Source organism: Notothenia rossii (genome assembly GCF_949606895.1).
Source record: "Notothenia rossii genome assembly, chromosome: 4".
Taxonomy (NCBI): Eukaryota; Metazoa; Chordata; class Actinopteri; order Perciformes; family Nototheniidae; genus Notothenia; species Notothenia rossii.
Genome location: NC_136902.1, coordinates 23,654,951 through 23,678,522, shown reverse-complemented (window position 1 = coordinate 23,678,522; position 23,572 = coordinate 23,654,951). Strand labels below are relative to the sequence as shown.

At 41.0% G+C, this 23,572-nt stretch overlaps 1 protein-coding gene across 1 annotated transcript; it reads left to right on the top strand.

Annotated features, from left to right (window-relative positions):
* The first annotated feature begins 1,071 nt into the window (after positions 1-1,071).
* Positions 1,072-23,572, top strand: srm (spermidine synthase). The gene is made up of 34 exons (XM_079673623.1): positions 1,072-1,268; positions 1,943-2,079; positions 4,533-4,656; positions 4,746-4,850; positions 5,013-5,172; positions 5,270-5,378; positions 5,466-5,541; positions 5,634-5,744; positions 5,960-6,103; positions 8,231-8,421; positions 10,210-10,366; positions 10,546-10,694; positions 10,873-10,923; positions 11,012-11,123; positions 11,822-11,869; positions 11,979-12,054; positions 12,145-12,254; positions 12,342-12,434; positions 12,525-12,593; positions 12,702-12,807; positions 12,891-12,964; positions 15,671-15,848; positions 15,964-16,028; positions 16,110-16,183; positions 16,275-16,292; positions 19,292-19,373; positions 19,566-19,723; positions 20,110-20,230; positions 20,316-20,408; positions 21,308-21,461; positions 21,537-21,620; positions 21,889-22,034; positions 22,217-22,339; positions 22,444-23,572. The coding sequence occupies exons 1-34, from the start codon at positions 1,146-1,148 to the stop codon at positions 22,459-22,461; spliced, it is 3,639 nt and encodes a 1,212-aa protein (XP_079529749.1). The 5' UTR covers positions 1,072-1,145; the 3' UTR covers positions 22,462-23,572.

Here is a 23,572-nt window from a genome sequence, read left to right as displayed (position 1 = left end):
AACTAATTGCTTTATCGAATAATAAGGATTATCATCACACACATTCTAAAGTCATACATCTATCTAAAAGAATATATAATCTAAAACGATATTTCAAGTAGTTGGCTTTGTGCAGTAGGTTTTGCAAAGAATATATTGAATAATGTATCTGTGTTATTCAAGCATATATTTTCTGAACTTCGGATGCCTTCCACTAAAAAAGGGGAATGACATGGAGAGCTACTGTGAAATATTGATTGAGCCAGTGTTGCAGAGATGCTTTTAAGATAATAAGAGGGAGAGGACCCTGTGAAGAGATCAATAGGGAGGGGAAGTGAAGAAAAGCGAGGTTTCTCCCTACACACCACAGATCATCCATAATGAGCTGGTGTGTCAATACTTCGGCAATGGCTCTTGACATGATATTGACCGCTGAACCACAACACTGGGCTATACTGTAACTTATTTTTACACCAGACACTTAAGGGAGGGTATTAATGTATGATTAATATCCCCCGGCATACCCACAACATCACCTATATTGCTGAAAACTGCAAAATGCAGATATTCGGATATGTTTAAGATAGCTCTTACAAAGACATTGGCTGACACATGATTGGTGTTCACCAACACAGTGCAGATGTAGTTTAGTTGCTGCATATTGCATATATCAATACTGCCCCCTCATGGTACCAGCAGTCTGGTGCATCACTGGGGTAAAAAGGTTGGATGGGTGAGGTATGCTGTGTCTGCAGTTTCACTGCATTGCACGGGTACATTGAGGACCAGAGCATGGCAATGCAGTGGAATAATGATTCATGACCAATCCTGATTTGGATCGCAACCTTTTGCGATGGATTCAATCCACACAACGTAGAATATAAAGAAAAACATAAAATGTGGCAGAATGCTGAAATATCAACAACAATGAATAGCAATGGGTTCAGTGAATCCAAACATTTCACATTTGTTGAAGCAGCAATATTTCTCTTATTCTCAAACAAATTGTTGAAAATATAGTCCGTCGTCTCGCAGAACGTTTACTCCACTCCGACAGGTGGCGCTGTGTCTCCCTACCCTGCCTTGTGTCAGCTATGAAGACAAAATACTGTGGAGAAGGAGACTGCTTCCTGCGGCACACATGTACACAGCACTGAAACTGGAATATGGATTCTTCTAAGAGAAAAGACTCCACTAACAGTGTCTTTGCAGACCCAAATTCCGAAAACAACGACGAGGAAAAGGAAGACCTGTGTCCCGGTTTTAAAGACGCGGATACTTTTGTTAAAGTGAGTGAACTAAGCACTCTGCACGCGCAGTTTGTGAGTCCAGGCTAGCAGTCAGGTAGGCAACGTGGGTCTGCTTTAGTGCCTACGAGCTGTAGTCAAATTAGTTAGGCTTGGTGAGAAAAGATGCACAGGTATCTGTTGACACAAGCTTTTAATATTATAATTAACTGGTGAGGTAATGGTCGAAGTTGCAATAGTTTGCAAAAAAAATATGCCTCTAGGCAAATGTGTTCATGTTAATCTTCATTTATTTAAGGAAATTAACTGTCGATAAATAGTTTCGCTAATTGACATTGCTCATTTTGGGACCAATTTGAGCTATGGGCGATGTAACTTAGCTAAAGATAGCTCTTTAATTGGGAAAAGGTCATACGTATCCACATTTAGAAAAGCTGTCACCAGCATATAGTTGTAGATAGATACATAGCTAACACATTACATTATGAATTAAGTTTTTGCTATATTTTCAGTCATTCCACTAGTTTAACATAAACTCTGCATGTATGTTAGTTCAAATATGCCAAGTTTCACTGTTTAGAGATAACCTTGTTTTGAAAACCCTAATCTTGTATTAAAATATCATACACATTGTTCATTTCATTGTTTCCTTTCCCTATGTTTTTGATCATACTATGTTTTGGTATGGACTAACAGCTGATCCTCTCTCTCTGCAGTATGGATTGGGTGCGGTGTTATCTGCCACCAAGGCATCCGCCAGCTTGCCTCAGACTGGAGATGAGTATGATTTCTATCGGAGCTTCCCAGGCTTCCAGGAGTTCTGTGAAAGACAAGGAGATAAGCTCCTGCAGGGGTGAGTTCAATTATGTCGCTTCCTTTTGAGTTTTGGCTCAGTCAGGCACCTGCTCCCCCTCTCTCACACATTCAAGAATATGCGTGCTCTTTGTCAGGAGCTGTGGACACGAGTATGCCTGATACTTAAAGGTCACCTATTATGCAAAATCCACTTTTTCATGTCTTTGATACAGAAATATGTGTCCCCTCTGTGTAAAGAGATTCTGAAAGTTTCAGGAAAAAAAGATTTGCTCTCTTTTTCTCCTGATCCGTTCGTATAAAAACCTGTCTGAAAATGATTTGATCAGATGTTGGCCACTTTATGATGTCATAAAGTTTTTTTGGGTTGTGTAACCATTAGCCAATAACCAACCAAGGTAACCCTTATCAATTGAGACCCCGTCCACACGGAGACGAAAACAAACCGAATTTGACTCGATACACAGAATCGGCTCAATAAACGTGTCCGTCCACACGAGACCGCTCGACCCGCTGGAGACGCTGTAGTACATAAGCCGGGCCTGTAAGTGGCGCTGTACTTCCGCCACAAAATACACCAAAAGCAGCAAATAAGCCCCCACAAGCATGGTTGCCATGGTTGCCCTTCTGTTTATTCTCCGCGGTGGATTTAGCAACATGTAGTTCATATAGTTCTCCATGTCCACTTGTTGCTGATGGTTGTGGTAGAGGAGCTGTAGATTTTGCACTAAAATCTGTATCATGGTGGTCAGTAGCGTCTGGAGCACGAAACCAACCCTGTGATCTGCCATGGAGACCGAGTTCCCCACCTCTCCAAAAAGGCTGTAAAAGTGCTCATTCCCTTTACCTCTGCCTACCTGTGTGAGTGCAGGTTTTCCGCATTGACTTTGATCAAAAGCAAGTACCGGTCAAGCAGGGGCAGATCTACCGGGGTGGCAACTGCTAGCCTTGCCACCCCAGCTGCTACCCCAGTTGGCAGCTTTGTTTTTGAAATAAAAGTTGTGGCTGATCGGACATGAGAGAAAATCCCCTAATGTCTGAGTGCAAGTGAATGCAGCACAAGACACTTGTAACCCCTCCCCCGGCCCTGGTGCGAGCGAGGAAATGTGATTGGCGGCGATTTAATTGGAACGGGACAGCGCATTCGGACCCCAAGTACTGAATGAATGAGGTATTTGCGGTCTACAATGGCAGAGAAGAGACTGTCAAGTTTGGCTGTACTCAGCACTGAATCAAAATGCGCTAAAGCTTTAGATCTTAATAAGTTTGTGAGGCGTTTTGCTGAACAAGATGGTAATCACCACATTCACGGATGACTCGATGAGCATAAAAAACTGTTAAGATGATGACCTTACGTGTGTAAATATATTTTTTTCTTTGTGGGGGTCTGCCCCCAAAAAACAGTTTCAAGTCCTGAGAAAGTATAAGACTGTGTAAAACTACACTGCCCAGCCAAAACAAAAAAACGTAGTTGATTTAACTAGGCCAGTAGGTAAGGGCATTCCACTGGATAATAATACCCCTGCATTATAGCAACAACAACAATAATAATAATAATAATAATAGCAATAATATGCCTTTGACGGCCGGCACCGCCCTTAATTTTTTCAAACGGCATCATGTAAGTTGCGCTGACAGGCGACAGAGGTCCACAGTTGCCCCGCAGCGAGGCTCCCCCCGCCGTCCCGTAGAGAGTTCACGAGCTCAGTCACTTCAGAACAACAAAGATGGGTCGCGGTAAACGCTCTGAAGGGAGGCTCCACTACACTAAAAAAGAAAAAGCCAAGGCACAGTGTAATGCCTGTTAATAGCTTGCCAAAGGCATAGCTCAGTTAAAATAAAGCACATCAATACAATTGTAATAGAATTGTATTGTGCAATACATTTGCGTTGCATGTGTATTTTTTTATTTGTAAAAATGTCAGTTAAAGCTTAAAAGAATAAAGATATTTTTGTTATCTAAACGTTTGACCTCTTTCTTTTACAATTTTGGAATCGAAACGGGGAATCGATAAGAACCGGAATCGATAAGCAGAACCGTAACCGGAATCGGAATCGATACATTTCAAACGATACCCATCCCTAGAGACCTATAATATATTAATGAAAAACAGTATAATAGGGGACCTTTAAGGCTATTTTATACTTTCTGGACCTGTGTGTCCTTAAAGGTCCTTATTACAAATTCCCGTTATTTGTTCCACACTCAAATCCAGTTGGTGGCCAATTCACCTGTAGCTGGCATTAAAAAAAGAATACAAACTAAAGACTTGTTTAGAAGAGAGGTGGTGTGGGGAGATTTTCTGTTACAGCCATTACTAATATGTATACAATTTGGTTTTTAAAGGTATACAAAAACAGCCAAGTGGCGTAAAACCACTGTCAAACAACATATGGATGCCAAAATGATGTGCCAACCTTAAGACACACAAAGGATTTGATTGCTACTCGCTGTTTCTTAATAATAAATGTTTCACTATGTCCCCATGTCAGCATGAGTCAGATAATGCATCACCATGGCTGCAGATCTCACATGAAGGACAGGAACAAGCTGACAGGGCTGGAGGAGAGGTTCGACTTGGTCGTGGACTCGAACGACGTTATCCTCGAAAGAGTGGTATGATCCGCCCTTCAGTTTTGATGTTGTACACATTTTTTCATGGAAAAGTCTTTGCAACCAACTGAGCTCTTGCATCTGCTTTCCAGGGGATTCTTCTTGATGAAGCTGATGGGGTGAACAGGAGCCAGCAGCCTGTCCTGCCCGCAGGCTTTCAGGCTCCCAAGATTGTTGTTTCCAGCTGGAATCGCAAGGTTGGCAAATTAACTTCTCGGCTCTTATGCTTGCAGATGCCAGTTTGTTTGGGTTGCCTTCAAGCTTTAACGCTTTGTGCCAGCCCTAGTATTCAAGCATTTAAAGAAAGTTTTTTTTAACAATCCAACCCATTTTGTAAACAATGCCTTTTTATTGATCAGGGTTCAGGCTCCGGCAGTCGTTCTGAGATGTTCCGTCTGCTCCATGCCAAGAATATTGTGAGGCCTCAGCTGAAATTCAGGGAAAATGTCGACAACAGCAACACACCATTTGTTCCCAAGATCTTCATCAAGCCCAATGCAGTAAAGCCCCTTCCCTCCTGTAAGAAACTTTTCACGCTCATATTATTCCCCATCTTGTGTTTTCATAAACCCATTAACATTTATAACACATGTGCTCCCTTACTCCCCAATCGTAGATTTCACCAACAAACAAATCCGTAAAGAGAGACCCGAGGACCTTGATGTCCCGGCTGCCCTGGCTGACTTCATTCACCAGCAGAGAACTCAGGAACATGTTGAAGACATGTAAGACTTGTCTCCTGTGTAAAAGTAACATTTCGTCTTTTGCCGTTTCCTTTTGTCCATGTTAACTTTTGATTCTGACCCATGTAGGTTTTCCCATCCATACCAATATGAACTGGATCATTTCACATTAACAGAAAGCCTTCTTTCTAAGCCACAACCGCTGGTAAGCATTACTAATCCTTAGATATAATCCTCTCACTGCTGGTTAAGCTTCTACTAAATGTGTAATTTGTGTGTTGCTGTTTTTTTTTTTAGATGTACAAACCCCTGGATGAGACCAAATGCTCCTTCATTGAAACATTGGAGGATCTGGTGGCTCTGAATGAGAAACTTTGCAAATTGTCTGAATTTGCAGTGGATCTTGAGGTAAGGGATAAGAAGAAGTTCATGGGTGTGGAGGGAGTCGGCACAATATCATTAATACCTATGTTATGTCATCTGATCCAATACAACAAGTAATGCTTTTCCAAGGCTAATAATGCAGACTTTTCAACGGTCAATTTTTTGTCAATCCTGATAGCAACGCTGGTAAGTTATTGTGTTTTAAAAAAAATGTTAACATGCTTTTTTCTCTGTCGCAGCACCACTCCTACAGGAGCTTCCTCGGACTCACCTGCCTGATGCAGATCTCCACCAGAGACGAGGACTTCATCATCGACACCATTGAGCTCCGGAGCGAGTTGTACATTCTCAACGAGGCATTCACTGACCCTGCTATTGTCAAGGTAATGGCTCTGATCTACAAGTAACATTTTTTTCCTGTATCCTGTTAAAAGATCCCATGTCATGCTTTTCTGGTTATTACCCGTCCCCTTGTGTGTTATGAAGGTTTTTATGCATGTAAACAGTCTGCAGAGTCAAAACCCTCAAAGTACACCCTGTATCGAGTAAAACTCTAACACAGAAAATACCTCCCCAAAACGCCTTGTTGGAGATACGTCACTGTCCATTGATTCTTCCGGGTACCGCATGATGTCATGCGTTACCCGGAACCAAATGGACCAATCCGTGGAGCCGTTACGTTACGTCCGCGGAGCCGTTACGTTAAGCCCCCGCTGATTGGTCCAAATTGACCAATCCACGGACTTCCTCACACACACACTCAGTGCACGCAGCTCTGCTGATCTCTCCTCCCTGGCTGCAGGCTGATAACAGACAGTTGGGATCGCTACGAAATTCTCTCTGCAGACCCATTCTCACAGCGTTTATCAACCTTTTTCTTACTCAATATCAAGCCACACTTATTGTTTTTACTTCGGCTGTGACTTTGTGTGTGCTCAGGGTGAGTTTGGCTGTGTTTCGCTGTCGCTAAACAAGGACACCACACCTCCACGGAGCTCAGCACGATTCACAACGTTCCGACCAATCAGAGCACACTGTGCTCACAGGGAGGGTGGGGGCTGGAGCTATTGGAGCTACAACGAGCCGTTAAAGGCAGAGAGTGAAATTCTTTGGCAAACATTCTCTCTGTTTACATAAATAATTTATTTAACAGTTTTACATTTTGAATCTGAGGACTTCTAGACATATTTTCACAACTGCACAGAGCTACCACACTGCACATGTTATTCATATCACATTAACTAAACCACTAGTTTGAAGCTGAAAACCAACACATTTGCTAAATTTACAATTGTCAAGCTTAATGAGATCTATTGTGACTAGGGCTGTCAAACGATTAACATTTTTAATCAGATTAATCACAGCTTAAAAATTAATTAATCATGATTAATCACAATTCGAACTATGTCCAAAATATGCAATTTCTTTAGGTATATTGTTTTGGGAATGGAAAGATAAATGAAAGAAGGCGGATATATCCATTTAACATACAGTATGTATGTTTATTATAACATTGTTCTGTGTGTCAAAATGAAAGACAGCCCACACACCTATCAATCATCAAACCGTGGGGTCTTAATTCATTACGCGTTGATTTCTATCAATGGGGGAGTACTTCAGGAAAGTCGTTTCTGGTCTTCGGTATTTCCAGACAAGTGGCTACTGAAATCAATCTTACTAACTGCTGTCTGTGCAATTCTCGGCGCGAGTTTGCGGACTATTTTGCTTACTTTAACATCATTTTGGTATGGGTGTAGCCTACCCCAGCCATACCCTGGCGCTGCCACTGGTGGGATGTATGGGGCGGGCCATTCTGCACATGCGTTAAATGCGTTAAATATTTTAACGTAATTTAATTCAAAAAATTATTAGCGCCGTTAATGCGATAATTTTGACAGCATTAATTGTGACACATTTAAGTTTTGTGCTAATGAGTTTTACTATGCAGTGGACAATTGTAACAGATGTTTCTCTTATTTCCAAGTATAAGATGAAACTGAAGATATTTAGAGAGAACCTGTCTGAATGTCTTCTGCCTGCCGTTCTGTCATCCCTTTCCCAAATCAAAATATCCCCAAGAGGATACATTTATTTCAAGCAGATGATTTTGAAGGAGGCTCAGACTACCCTTATGAAAGTTTTATTAGACACCTGTAGAAGAAAATCTCCACCAGTGTAGTAAGTTTCTGAAGCTTTACTCTTAAAAGCTTCTGAGTCTGAACTTCTTTCAGTTGTCTCAGAGCCTCAAAGTTTTCTAACAAGTTTGATGAAGTTGGTGGGTGTCCTGTAGTGTGTGGGAGCCAACGTGAATCACACACTGTAGGATACCTGTGAAAAAGTGTGTTGCGTGGGCTTGAACTGCTGAGAGATCTGTGAAAAAAATCCCAATGAAAAAATGTCACATAGTGTGTCCCTAGTATTATATTCTGTATCGAAGCAGTGATTTCTTTGTCTGAAAAAATATATGTTTTAAAGATTTTAATTGACTGTGGTTTCTCTCCTTTTCTCAGATATTTCACGGCGCTGACTCTGACATGGAGTGGCTCCAGAGGGACTTAGGCTTGTATGTCGTCAACCTTTTTGACACGCATCAGGCCAGCCGAGCTCTGAACTTGGCCAGACATTCCCTCGACCACCTGCTCAAACACTACTGCACCGTGGAGTCAGACAAACGCTACCAGCTGGCTGACTGGAGGATTCGGTATGAAGATGACACGGCCACTCTATGCTTAGTTTTATAGTTAATGTTTAGGGTTTAACTGATTGATAGCTATCTCTTATCAGGAAAATCCAGCATTGATCTCAACTTGATTGTAATATTACTCTTAGAGATTCAAAGGCTTCATTGTCATATGCACATTAGCTACAGTATAGATATGGCAATGAAAATCTTTAGTCCCATGCTCCTCCAACAATGTAACATGAATATACATGACATAAAACAATTAAACAAATAAAAAAACAGTTAGATAGTTCAAGAAGAAATAGGGAGGGATGAAACCCTCTTTAATGCTCACACATGCAGAGCACACAGCACACACAGTGAAATGTGTTCTCTGCACTTAACCCATCCTATTACCAGGAGTCTAGTACTAGGAGTAGTGAGCAGCTATTGTACAGCGCCCGGGGAGCAATGGGAGTGAGGGGGGAAGGGGGATGTCCGGTGCCTTGTTCAAGGGCACCACGGCAGGGCACGAGGTGAACTGGGACCTCTCCAAGTAGAAGTCCACACTCCATATTTAGGTCTGTTCGGGGACTTGAACCTACGGCTCACAGTCCAAGCCCCTACTGACTGAGCCACTGCCGGACAAACGGAGTACTATAGAATAGTTCAGATTATCTTGCAACATGTGCAAGTAATGCAGATGAAATAAACTATATACAGGGTTCCCACGGGGTCTTAAAAAGTCTTACATTTGATCATCAGAATTGAAGGCCTTAAAAAGTCTTAAATATGATCGAAAAAGTATGAAAGGTCTTAAATATGATTTAGAAGGTCTTAAAAATGATTGGATTTGAAAGGTACTTCTGTGTTGCGATCGCGTCTAAATGTGTTTTGGGGGAAATGTCCGGGCTGCAAAGTAACCAGTACGGTAATAGCCTTTCAGTTCCCCCCAACAATATGTATTGAAATAAATCAACATGGAACCAGTAATCACTAACTTTGTTTCCCCCGGCCCCTTATCGGAGAACACCCAGCTAGTAACCTAGCAACCAAGCTTCAGCTAAACTCTGGTATCTTCTAATCTACTAGTACTTACAAATAAATATGGGGAAGTGTAAGTTCAACCGTATTTGGTTGGAAAACATTGAATTTAGTGCTTGGTTGAAACCAGTGGAGGGGAACGTGTTTGAAGCCTGCTGCACCTTTTGCAAACAAAATTAGCGTTTTTTTGCTAATGCAGCGTTAGCTGGTGCAGCAGCTCCCGCAAAAACATCGGGGGACCTCCGGGTGACGTTTGGGTCTATGTCAACCCTAAAAGTGGAGGTGCTGTGGACGCTAAATACCGTAGCTAAACACCAATCATCCAACAGCATGAAGGCAGCAGAGCTCTGAATATAGCTCTTGTCACTCACACACACAGAGACACACTCACTACACACTTTTTGTCTAATAGTTCTGTGTACTGTTATGCTGTTAACATGCTGTTATTCATTGTTCTTATGTTGAACATGAATACATTTACTTTGCAAGTAATTATGGGACGTATTTCTTCTTTCATAGCAATTTTCCTTCCTACTTTCTTGCCGTGAAATAGGTCTTAAATTCTATTCGAAAAGGTCTTAAAAAGTCTTGCATTTGAGTTGGTGAAACCTGCAGGAACCCTGCATATACATGTCAAATAATAAATACTATAAGCTAAATGTTGCAGAGAAGGTTTAACATGAACATGTAAATGCAGGAGTCTATATACATGTAAATAGTAAATGTACATTTTAAAATGTGATTATTTTCAACTTTTAAATCATTTGTATCTCACTCCTGTAGCCCCTTGCCAGAGGAGATGGTGCAGTATGCTCGGTCAGACACACACTTCCTGCCTTACATCTACGACTGTGTGCGGGAACAGCTGTTGGACTTTAACCACGGGCAGCCTGGCCTGCTGCAGAGTGTCTGGAACAAGAGCAAAGACATCTCTCTGAAGGTAAGAACAAATCTCACTGCATACACCATCAGGATTAAATCAACACCTACACTTTCTATACTCCTATTCCACTCTTCCATTTCTTAATTGCTTTTTTAATGTTCACACCATGGTCTCTGGCCTTTTCTAACATTCTTCAACATTCTTCAACATTCATCATGTGCTCTTTTTCCATACAGAAATATGTGAAGCCTATATTCACAGAGGAGTCATATTTGGAGCTGCAGAGGAAGCAGAAAAGGTCCTTTAACACCCAGCAGCTCACTGCCTTCAGACTGCTGTTTGCCTGGAGGGACAAGCTGGCCAGGCAGGAAGATGAAAGCACCGGGTATGCTGTTTGGAAGATCGACTCGTTGTTCCAGAAATCCTCTAGCTGTTTCCCTATTTATAGTTCTCTCCAATCATGATTTTATAACCCACATTTGTGTGACAATCTCTCTGCTTTTAGAATTATTCACAATCTGTCTTGACATGTTTTTGAAATGTGTTTTATTTGTGTGTTTTAGATTTGTTCTGCCCACTCATATGATGAACAAGATATGTGAGGAGCTGCCAAAGTAAGTCCATTAGATTTCCCACTTAGTTTGATTCATCTTCAGCATTGGTTCTCTCCCTGTAGCACGGTAATTGTTTTTTTTTTCTCAGAGAGCCACAGGGCATCATCGCCTGCTGTAACCCTGTACCCCCGCTGGTGAGGCAGCAGGTCAATGAGCTGCATTTGTTAGTGCAGCAAGCCAGAGAAATGCCTCTCCTCAAGGTAAGAAAACATGAGGCGTAGCCGTAGGGCAGAGTCCTGCACGGGTCTGATTTTCAAGACCCCCTCCCGCCCCCGCGACTTGCAATACCGAACCCGGCCCGCTACCCGCGCATATTGCCAATTAGTTCCGCAACCCGCCACGCCCCGTCGGCACAAGATCCGCAACCCGACCCGAACCCGCATATATATGAGCAGTGAAAACGTGCAATTATGAACACACGCAGTTGCATATTTGGCTCAAAAAGTGTGGGATGCTGGTTATTTTCTGCATCTAGGATGACACCAAAAGCCTCCCAGACGTTGGATTTCGCTCTTGAGGAAGAGATATTGAAAATGCTGTATTCTCCGCTAGAGAGCTTCATCTCAGCCATTCAGAATGTGGTGTGCTCAGCAGCAGATTGATGCGCTGCAGAGGTTATGATTATGCGCGGTCCTGCGGGGGAGAGGTCTGAGGATTTAAACATTAAACTAAATTATTATTATTTTAACATATTTATTATGCGACCCGTTTGTTTCTGCGACCCGACCCGCATCATCTTTGTTTTACCAAGAACCGAACCCGGAAAAAAGCGTTTGAAAAAATACCACCCACGAATCACCTTTTCCCGATGCAGGACTCTGCCGTAGGGATGTTTTTTTTTGTGCAATATCAATGTTTGCATCTAAATCCATTGCAATCTTTTCTACACGTTACACAGGCTGAGATTGCAGCTCAAAAGAAGAAAGGACTCACACCCATAAAAAAGGTTAGTTAAGAAATGTTAAAAACCAGATGGAATGTATGTGTTTTGCATTCAGTATTTGTTAAAAACAACAAATGGGACAAAATTAACTCAATTTTGTATACTTTTCCAGGCTGACGTCACGTTGTTTGGTCCTCATGATACATCCAGGGTCTCTGAGAGCGACCTCCACAACTGTTCTACTGATGGTAAGCCTCATAATTGCACATTTAATTGCATTATTCCAGTAATTTATTATTTAAGCCTATCAGGCCTGTAACTTGTGTATTTATTTTCAGAAATGCCCATCAAACAAGGGATGCTCTTTGCAGAGGATGAGCCCAAAATGGATGTTGATGAAGAAAACACAAGTGGCCTTGTAGCAAAAGCTAAAATCACACAGTTTGAGGTAAAGACTTTTAGTTACCTTACTTCAGCTGGCCGATTCTCACGCAAATGTGATACCTTATCTGATAACTCTGCGTCTTTTTTAAAGGAGCCGGAAACACAGAATGACCCAGAATCCCTTCCTGTGGGTCAAATGAAAGCCAGACGCATCATTGAGTCTTTTGAAAACCCTTTCAGAATGGTAAGAGATGACCAGCGATAACCCCTCAGTAATGTTGCGTTTTTATTTAAACAGACACACTGGATTCAACTATCTTCTTTGTGATTTTAGTACTTGCCCTCCAACAATGTGCACATCAGCAAGAATGCCAAGTTTGACCCATCTTCCAAAATATTTGAGGTATGTAAAAACTCCATCCATCCATCGACCTCTAGACCTATTTGTCTTTTCCTCTTAAAAAAAGCTAAATATTTGAATATCCATAGCTGTACCATCTCACATTTACAGATAAGTAAAAGATGGAAGCTGCAGAGTATTGAGCAGCAACAGAAGGAGTTGGATGCCAAAAAGAAAGCAAAGGAAGAAAAAAAGGAACTCACAAAGAAAGTGGCAGGTAATGGAGGTCGAATATGCTCCAAATGTACACCTTTTTCAATGAAACGCCCCTCATTGTATTTGCATGCAACATATCCACAGATGAGAGAAAGAATGCTAAGCAGAACTACCAGGAGTCTCTCCTGAACGTTCCCACTGTTCGCGAGCAGGCAGCGGTAAGTCATGTGCTTTTTTGTGCTTACATTTCCCCTCAGCCACTTTAGATTGGCTACACAGTCAACTTCACTTTTGATGTCCCTGTTGGGAAGATACATATCTGTGACAATCACAAGTGTTATATTCACCCAAGAGCCTCGCTCAGCATATTAAAGATAGTGCTGTAATAGACAGTTTAACCCTCTTCAATGCCCCCCATTTGCTGGTATTCCTGCATAAATACAGTGACTCACAAGCGATTGAACCAGTGCTGCCAGTCTGCAGAACTGGCATTTCAGTGGCCTTTTAATATATATTTGTCACATGATGTGCCTGGGGAAAAAAGACATAGTGGGATTGCAGCATTAAAGACTTGTCCTCCGCTCATCAAACACCTTTCTTCCCTCCTGGGGAACAACAATATCTACTTTCTGCTTAAAAGCCCCACTTCCTTTTAGCTCTGTCTGTCAAGGGTATTGCTTGGCGCCCTCCTACTAAGTTACTTCTATGCCCTCTTGCCACCATATGGTGTTTCCTCTCAGTTTGAAATGCTCAGTTTGAGACTTTGTCAGTCCACTGTACAGCAGAAAGAATGGTCCCCTCTGTTGGACTCTCGCCTCTGACCATGCGTGGGCTTTGAGTTGGATACCTTGAGTAGAGTTGTATTGTGCTCAGTAATGACATGCTCCACAGCAATCCATTGTGTGATGAAGGCTCAAGTGAAAGTTTGTTTTAAGTTGAGAAGGCGGCATCAAAAAAGCATGTTCGCGCCGTCTGGTGGCATTTATTATAGTTGGCAGCAGCACTTGAAAGTAACGCTCGTCAACCTGCCAACTGCAGGCAACAATTGGCTCTGATCGGATCATTGTATGTTTCAGCTGCCACTTTGGCAGTGAAGTTTTTTTTGTCTTTCAGTTTGAAAGAAAGATTTCCAAAGCTTCTTGTGCACTTATATTATGGCTGTGTTCTAAATCACATACTCTTCTTTTTACTTTAAGTATGTACTGCAACTGCCCTTACTAAGTCCGTACTGTTGCCTGCAGTATGCTGCACTAATGTTTAAAAAGAAATAGTTTAGCCACTAAATCTAATTTTAAACCCTCAGTCATTCACATCTTATGCTGTGATTGTATTAATGTAATATGAAGCATGCCCTGAACTGACCTTCTAGCTGGATGACTACCACTGTAGAACACTTTAATTTAACTAGGAACAGAATACTTGACACACACTCCACTATGCTCCAACTTGCATAAAAGAAAAGTGTTTTAAATTACTGTATCATTATATCAATTGTGTAATGATGTTGTAGTCTTTTTCACATGTCTTAAACCAAACCATTTATTGAGCAAGTTAATACATTGTAGGGATTTTAACTTCACGTGGCACTCACCCACAGGTCGTTGAATAACACAGTAGCCTCATCCCAATACCCCTCCTCGACTCCTCCTTTCCCTCACTCGCTTCCCTTCCTTGCATCTTAGCTCCGCCTCCGTAAGATGCGAGCGAGAGACACGAGGAGTTGACGCGAGGACAGAGGAGTCCTCAGTTATTAATTGGGATGTCCTCGTTCACTCAAACGTCACTTTTAAACGACGTCTGTTAATGATGACATGTGCACAGCTGTATCCCCTCTCATCGGGCTTAACTGAATAGCCCCTTAGAACCGGCCCATTTCTGGTTAAATATTTATGTAAATGAATTAATCTTTCTCTTGTTAGTCAAGGAGTTCCATGTATGATGGTTGGTCCTGCTTTTGTGTTCTGTTTTGGCCTACATTTAAGTAAAACTATAATTATAGTAATGTGAAAGCCTTTTAGAAATGAATTGCACATAATAATTCCCACAGAGCTGTGAGCACTTATACATTTATGTGACGCTTTTCCACTCATCTTCCAGTTGTTGGTTTTTGAAATCGACCAGCTGTGAAGGTGGGGGCGGGGCTTTTATACGCGAGTAGTGAAAACACTTCCACATAGTCTGCTCTCGTGTATCCTCCCTTTCGTCTCCTCCCGCACTCCTCCTCCCTCACCCCTCCTCGACCCCTCCGTGTGCATTTCAGCTATCGGGACGTCCTTCAAAATGGCGTGTCTTGATCGATTTCCGGGTCAAGTCCCGGAGGAGGGGAAGAGAGGAGTCGACGAGGGGTATTGGGATGAGGCTACTGTCAATTAACAGAGACGCAACAATTTAATGATTCAAAGCGTCAAGCCAAGTGAGCATTCAAACCTTTAGATGGCAGCAAAAGCTAGGTTCTCTATTTGAGAATGTTTCCTCACTAAAGAGTCAAAAAAATGTGGACTTGATTAACTGCAATTCTTTCGATCAGAGGCCAATACAGTATTAAACTGTTGTTTGGTACAAAGAAATATATTTGTCAAGTATGCAGTAAAGATAATCATAATGTTTGAAGGTAGTATCCATTATTATTATTCTCTATCATTTCCTTTAATTCCTTAAGATTACCTTGGTGTATGTTATTAAATTCAATGTAATGGTGCACCATAAACAGAGCAATCCCAAAAAATTAATAAATCAAAAATAATCAAAACAAGAGCTGTTTGATTAGTTGTACATCAGAACTGCCTCCCCCATACTTCTTGTCCCATCACTGGATGTGTTTTGTTAGTGAAGCACAGCACATCAAACTAATCTAAGAATACAATCATTAGAGTATTTATTGGAAGTATTGTACAGAAAATAATGTTGCTGACCAATTTCATTAGGAATCTGTAAAGCCCGGAACGAAAAGAGAGAGGGTCGCCAGTGACGTTGGTGAGTCGACTCCCAAACCGAGTAAGAAGCTATTGAAATCTGCAGAGAAGTCCGAGAAGACTGAACCACCTCCACCAGAACCCTTCAAGCCATTCGACTACAGAAAGTCAGACCTCAAAGTCTTTGCTGGTGTGTATATATTTTATTTATTGTCACTTATTTTTTTCTCTTCAGTTGGTCTTTGTATATTAAATAATAATAATAAAAATGAATCAAACTCATGGCACCTACTTTATTTTTACAGGTAACAAACCAACGGACAACACTCAGTTTGATCCAAACCGGCAATCCAATGATTTTAGGAAAAAGGTATTTGTTGATTAATTTCTTTATTGACAATATGGTTTTTTTATGCGTGCATGTCTAATTTAAATGTTTTAATCCCAACAGAAAAAACCCAAGGGACAAAAACCTAATTCTGGAGGTGGAAAGAGTATGTCGTACATGGCTGGGAAATCTGACAGGTAAACATTTACAGTGCATTAGATTCATTGCCTTCACTAATACATTCTTCAAAGTATGTTAACCATTCTGTCTTTTTCTTCTTCTCTACAGAGGATTCAATCACAACTGGCCCAAAAGATAAACTCTCCTTGATGCCATATTCTCTCTTATTTTAAACTTGTTCTTATCTTGCAGAAACAATGATCCCTTTATTTTCATTTTTCATTTCAACAATCAACGATTTTCCTACTCAAGTTTCTTCCATTTGTAAAACAGTTTGCCCTGTAAATATGTGGAAGCACAGACCTCTTTATTAAAGACAATTTTAGAGGAACAATTATTTGCCTTTTTCGATAATGATTATGAATTAAAACCTAATAAACTTACATCTGGTTGAGCAGTGTAATGCAGTATAACAATGAGACCTTCCTTCAAAACTATAACCACTGATATGTTCTAATGGATTATGTGAAGCGGCCAGTCAATATTACAAATAAAACCCCTGCAGGGTGAGCACATTCTGCTATTCATCGCTTACCAGTTTAACCCTGTGAATTGAAATCATGTTTCCTCACTGTTACTTGAACTGTTGCCATTTAGATTCAAAAGGTTTATTGTCATATCATATACAGTGGGGCAAAAAAGTATTTAGTCAGCCACCAATTGTGCAAGTTCTCCCACTTAAAAAGATGAGAGGCCTGTAATTTTCATCCTAGGTATACCTGAACTATGATAGACAAAATGAGAAGAGAAACAAAATCCAGAAAATCACATTGTCTGATTTTTAAAGAATTTATTTGCAAATTAAGTTCATCTCAATACTTTGTTATAAACCCTTTGTTGGCAATGACAGAGGTCAAACGTTTTCTGTAAGTCTTCACAAGGTTTTCACACACTGTTGCTGGTATTTTGGCCCATTCCTCCATGCAGATCTCCTATAGAGCAGTGATGTTTTGGGGCTGTCGCTGGGCAACACAGACTTTCAACTCCCTCCAAAGATTTTCTATGGGGTTGAGATCTGGAGACTGGCTAGGCCACTCCAGGACCTTGAAATGCTTCTTATGAAGCCACTCCTTCGTTGCCCGGGCTGTGTGTTTGGGATCCTTGTCATGCTGAAAGACCCAGCCACGTTTCATCTTCAATGCCCTTGCTGATGGAAGGAGGTTGTCACTCAAAATCTCACGATACATGGCCCCATTAATTCTTTCCTTTACACGGATCAGTCGTCCTGGTCCCTTTGCAGAAAAACAGCCCCAAAGCATGATGTTTCCACCCCCATGTTTCACAGTAGGTATGGTGTTCTTTGGATGCAACTCAGCATTCTTTCTCCTCCAAACACGTCTAGTTGAGTTTAGTTTGGTTTCATCTGACCATATGACATTCTCCCAATCCTCTTCTGGATCATCTAAATGCTCTCTAGCAAACTTCAGACGGGCCTGGACATGTACAGGCTTAAGCAGGTGGACACGTCTGGCACTGCAGGATTTGAGTCCCTGGCGGCGTAGTGTGTTACTGATGGTAGCCTTTGTTACTTTGGTCCCAGCTCTCTGCAGGTCATTGAATAGGTCCCACCGTGTGGTTCTGGGATTTTTGCTCACCGTTCTTGTGATCATTTTGACCCCACGGGGTGAGATCTTGCGTGGAGCCCCAGATCGAGGGAGATTATCAGTGGTCTTGTGTGTCTTCCATTTTCTAATAATTGCTCCCACAGTTGATTCCTTCACACCAAGCTGCTTACCTATTGCAGATTCAGTCTTCCCATCCTGGTGCAGGTCTACAATTTAGTTTCTGGTGTCCTTTGACAGCTCTTTGGTCTTGGCCATAGTGGAGTTTGGAGTGTGACTGTTTGAGGTTGTGGACAGGTTTCTTTTATACTGATAACAAATTCAAACAGGTGCCATTAATACAGTTAACAAGTGGAGGATAGAGGAGGCTCTTAAAGAAGAAGTTACAGGTCTGTGAGAGCCAGAAATCTTGTTTGTTTGTTGGTGACCAAATACTTATTTTACCGAGGAATTTACCAATTCATTCATTAAAAATCCTACAATGTGATTTCCTGGCTTTTTTTTTCTCATTTTGTCTCTCATAGTTGAGGTATACCTAGGATGAAAATTACAGACCTCTGATCTTTTTAAGTGGGAGAACTTGCACAATTGGTGGCTGACTAAATACTTTTTTGCCCCACTGTACACAACTACGGTGTAGTTATGTAATGAATTAAAAACTCTGGTGGAAGGTTCCTCAACAATGCAATTAAATACAAAGTTGGAGATGAACTAGCGACTCGGCAGCCATCCACGGCGCCATCTACTCACCAAGAGATTCAATTCAAGGCCATTTAGGGACCTTGCCTTGAATTGACTCTCCCATACAGGTTTGACTTCTTGTGTTCATTTTGTGTTTACTTTATCTGTTTGGACATAACGTTGTCTATGATGTATCATATGTATTGGTGCCTCCCTTGTATAATAAATTAAACAAAGAAAAATGCTCACATTGGAAACACTTAGGTAATCAAATTACAAATATGTACTTATTTAGAAGAAAGGCTGCATAAAACAATATATAACCACATATTAAAAATATGCACCCACATCAAAACACAAGAACAAAAAGTACAGTTTCATGGCTGAGGTCAACATGGCACTGACCTCTAAAAAGCCCTATCACTTTTAACAACTGAATGTATAACAGAAGGCTGTTTGATTCCAAAAATAAAACTAGCCTCTGGCTACATTATTTACTTGTGATCCTACAAATGAACAGACACTGGCTCTTTACTCTGGACTATTTTGAACCATTGTTTGTACCCATAGGCGACACACGATGTAGCTTATGTTCTACCCAGAGCTGTACTTTTCCTTCCGTTTTAAATTACTATCTTTCAACACCGGTTTGAGTGGGGACTTTAAAGAAGTACTGAATCACCTACAGTTAGTTCTTGAAAATGTACTTGAGTTTTGAATTCATATTTGTATAATATGTTACAAAGAGGAGGGTAGGCTTTAGTTTACAGTGTTGTGGGGTTTTTTATGTGTCTAAAATATGAATTACTTTGATAAACGCCTTTATAATATAATACAATAAACGAATGTTTGCCTTTTCTTGGTTTTTCATTGGTACACCAGCACTAGTTTAGCTGTACGTAAAGCTACAGCATGGGCTATAGCTACAACAGCATGGTTGTGTGAGGAGAACGGCCTAGAGGCGGTGGGCGGGACTCGCGGTTTCAAGTCAGACAACGGTACAGGAAACTATTTATAACGGCACTCCATTGGTCTGCATAACTACAGATCACTGACGTCGGCAGCATCCCATTGGTTGTGGGTCAAGGCATCAGTTTAGCTGGCAGACAACGTGAAAGTGTTACTCTCTCACATTGCCACATTACCCACACGTTAGTATTATTTGTGGCCGTGCAGTTCTGTCATGGAGCACATAAAAGATGGATGGTTTACTGAATCATGCGCGCTATGGCCTGGGCAAGCAATGAGCCTTCAAGTAGAGGAGGTCCTCTACCACAAGAAATCCGATTTTCAAGATGTTATGGTTTTCAAGAGGTGAGTACTTTCAGATAAAAAACTTGGTTGCTAGCTGTGTTAGCGTGTGTCGTCAATGAATGAGCAACCTGAAGCTCCTGGGATCGGGAGAAGTTTCTTCAGCTGTTAGCTTAGCTGAGTTATTGTTCAGTTTGCCCCTAAACACATTTGTCTTGCAAACACACTAGCTAGGTAGAAAAGAAAGACATAATACGGATGAGTAGGCAAGGTGGTTAGTATTTATAGTTTTTGGCTAGGAGGAGTAACGTTAACGGGTCAGTCAAGCTAGCAATATCTTGTCTCTAATATCTCTATCCTGTTTAAGTAATGTAAATATTCGTGATTAGTTCATTACACTAGCTTCAAATGTAATGTGCCTCTCACTTTGCTGCAACATTACTTTTCAGTAAAACCTATGGGAATGTCTTGGTGCTGGATGGAGTGATTCAGTGCACAGAAAGGGATGAGTTCTCCTATCAAGAGATGATAGCCCACCTTCCCTTGTGCAGTCACCCCTGCCCCAAGAAGGTATGGCTCAGATGTGTTGAGACATTAATCTATCTGCAGTATGGCTGAGTCATGTTTCCTGTGCTAATAGTCTGCCTGTTTTCAGGTGCTGATTATTGGAGGTGGAGATGGCGGAGTGCTACGGGAAGTGGTGAAGAATCCACTGGTGGAGTCGGTGGTTATGTGTGAGATAGATGAGGTGAGAGCAACATTACTTTCAATCATAGGTGTCACTTACGCTCTTGACATGTCCCCACCCTTTTTTGAGATGGCCAATAGTGTATAACTTTTGACAAATGTTCTAAAAAAAACACAACTAACATGTACATATTGAGAACAGTGCGCCTGTTCACACCTGCCGGGTGTATTTTGGGGAACCAAGATATACAATTTGGAACCTCAAATAGAAAATGTAAAAACAAACATTGCCCCCACTTCGCAGCAGGGCGTATGCACTGCACTTTCCTATATTATAATGCCCAAAAAAAAGAATCAATTCAACAGTTTTGTTTAAAATAAAAAGTAAAGTAAGATCTGTGTTGACGTTCCCTGGGAGAGTAGAGATGTCTCCTTACTGATTTCACTTCTTCCTGTGGAAAACTCTTTGAGGCTCTGACAGCAAGTCTCACACCAGGGTATGATTCTGCGGCGGCGCAGAGTGCAACAACAACTGTCTCAAAGCGGACACCGGGCAAACAAATAACACTTATGTACAAACCGCTGTTTACAGAATTTCTTTATCACCCACCTTTCGGTGGTGATTTGCAGAGCAGCCACAGCATTGAACAAGTCAATATTTGGAAGCTTAAAAGTTTGCTAACTTACCTATCAAGCAAGTTAGAGGTTTATTCTATGCTTCATTTAGTCTATGATCTTAATTACATCTTACTTTTAATGACCAAAATATATATATGACGATATGATAGCAACAAACTGTCAGACTGGTTCGGCAACCATGCTAACATCCCCCATCTATCACCAGAGAGACTTTACAAACAGCATTATGATGCCGAACATCACAGATTCTGTGTAAAATGATAATTTGATCCTAATACAGCACCTAAGTAATCACTGCTCATTTCCATGTCTTCTGTGAAGGATGTCATTAATGCGTCGAAGAAGTTCCTCCCAGGGATGGCCAAAGGGTTTTACAGTCCCAAGCTCACCCTCCATGTTGGAGACGGCTTTGAATTCATGAAGAAGAACCAGGATGCCTTTGACATCATTATAACCGATTCCTCAGACCCTGTTGGTAAGCTAACAACACCGTTGTTTGCCACAACTGTTCATTGAGGCAATCCAATTCTGAGTTATGATTGTATTGCAGGACCTGCTGAGAGTTTGTTCAAGGAGTCTTACTATCAGCTGATGAAGACAGCGCTGAGAACTGGTGGAATTCTTTGTTCGCAGGGTAATTTTATATTTCACCCAAGTTTTGTGTTAACAGTAAGAAAATGTCTGATATGTAAATTAGTAAAGTGCTGACTTGAGTAGAAGTCATACCTATGCTACTAAATATCAATGTACATCCCACTTTGAGGTACGTTTAAAATACTGGTGATAGCTTGTTTTTTTAAACACCTCAAAGTGTTGTGTTCCCATTAATATAGTCGTCCACCTACAAGATACAGGGCAGGAAATGAACATGCCCTTATTCCTCTCTCTCGTCATATTCACAGGAGAGTGTCAATGGCTCCATTTGGAGCTGATAAAGGAGATGCGAACCTTCTGCAAGACCCTATTCCCTGTGGTGGACTACGCCTACACCACCATCCCAACTTATCCCAGTGGCCAAATTGGATTCATGCTCTGCAGTACAAATCCTGTAAGTGTGCGAGTCATTCTCCATTTACCATCTGCCAATTTCCTGATTGTTGTCTGATAGACTTTACATGCCACTTGCTTATTGTAAAACCTAATCTGAAGCACAATAAACATGTCTGCTGTTTTCATGGTCATTGGTAATGTCCATCAAATGACTGGAGTGCACTTTCACTTTTGAATTAGGAAACAAATTTCCTGGAACCGATGACAGCATTGTCAAAAGAAGAAATGGGAAGTATGAACCTTAAATATTACAACCCTGAAATTCACAAAGCATCGTTCGTCCTGCCAGAGTTCGCTAGAAAGGTAAATGTTATTAATGTTACTTTGTATATTTGATTTGAGTTCACTTTAAACTGTTAAACACATTTTTGCTACTTTTCAGTCGCTATCTTCTTTACCATTTACAGGTTCTCAATGAAGCATGACCAGCAACAAGCGACCACCATGTTCCTCCTCTACCTGGCCCTCAGACTGCAGATGCTCCACGTCTTCTGCTCCTCAACACAGATCAGTAACACGGGAGAGAGTAGCCTCCAACATTTCACAGGTGGAGGCATATAATAATCAGCGGGTGGGACCTTGCTCAGTTGCATAGTGTTCCAATGTTTTGTTCCTTCCAGTCTTACAGTCTTTTATTTAAATATACTGATGTATATTTTGTTTTTTTCAATTTTTTTTCAATCTGTAAATGTCTTATCAGCATTTTTGTCAGGAGCTAAATAATGGGCTGGTCCGAGCAGGGAGAGCATTTCGGTGGAAACCTAACCTCACTCTGAAACTGTGTACTGTCTATCGAACTCACTGCATCTACCCACTATGTAATACGTTACTTACTACATGGATATGTACATGTAATGTATTGCTGTACTTTTATTTGTAATGTTAATCATCGGTTTGTGCTCATAGGAAAATGCAGAGTTGCCATCTGTCATGACTGTATATTCAAAATATGTCTACTCTACACACAAACCCTATAGTGCCTGAAATTGGTTGTTTGTTGTTTGAAAACTTCTTTATCTATCAAAGTGTACCAGGCACGTCAAGTGGCCTAGAAGAAAGCTCAAGTGTCCATTGTTGAGAAAAGTCCCTTTTTTATAATAATACCAATTAAGGATGAGATGGAGTTGCTCAGCTTTGACCATGTGTTGGAAATGAAAGTCTTTAATGTTACAGTGTTAAACATACAAATGAATCAGCAGTCTAATGGAGCTTTACAAAGCAAGACATTTTTTAAAGATGTGAATTTAATATGATATTCACTTAAAGTATTGGGTATTGACTACCAGTGGTACTTGTGTTCTGTAGTAAGCCTGTAGTCCTTACCTTCTCTGACCTTCAGTACTCATTCGCTTCAAGTCCACATTGAATCTATTGAGAAATGGTTTCATACATAAGCAATGAATTTGATTTTTTTAAAGAACTAATAAACTGGTAAAATAAAATGGCTATATGAAATCTGTGTGCATTCCACCACTGATGGGTTTGCTCGTGTGCATACGCTTCTATCTTTGCAAATAAAAGCTAAATGCAGGAATA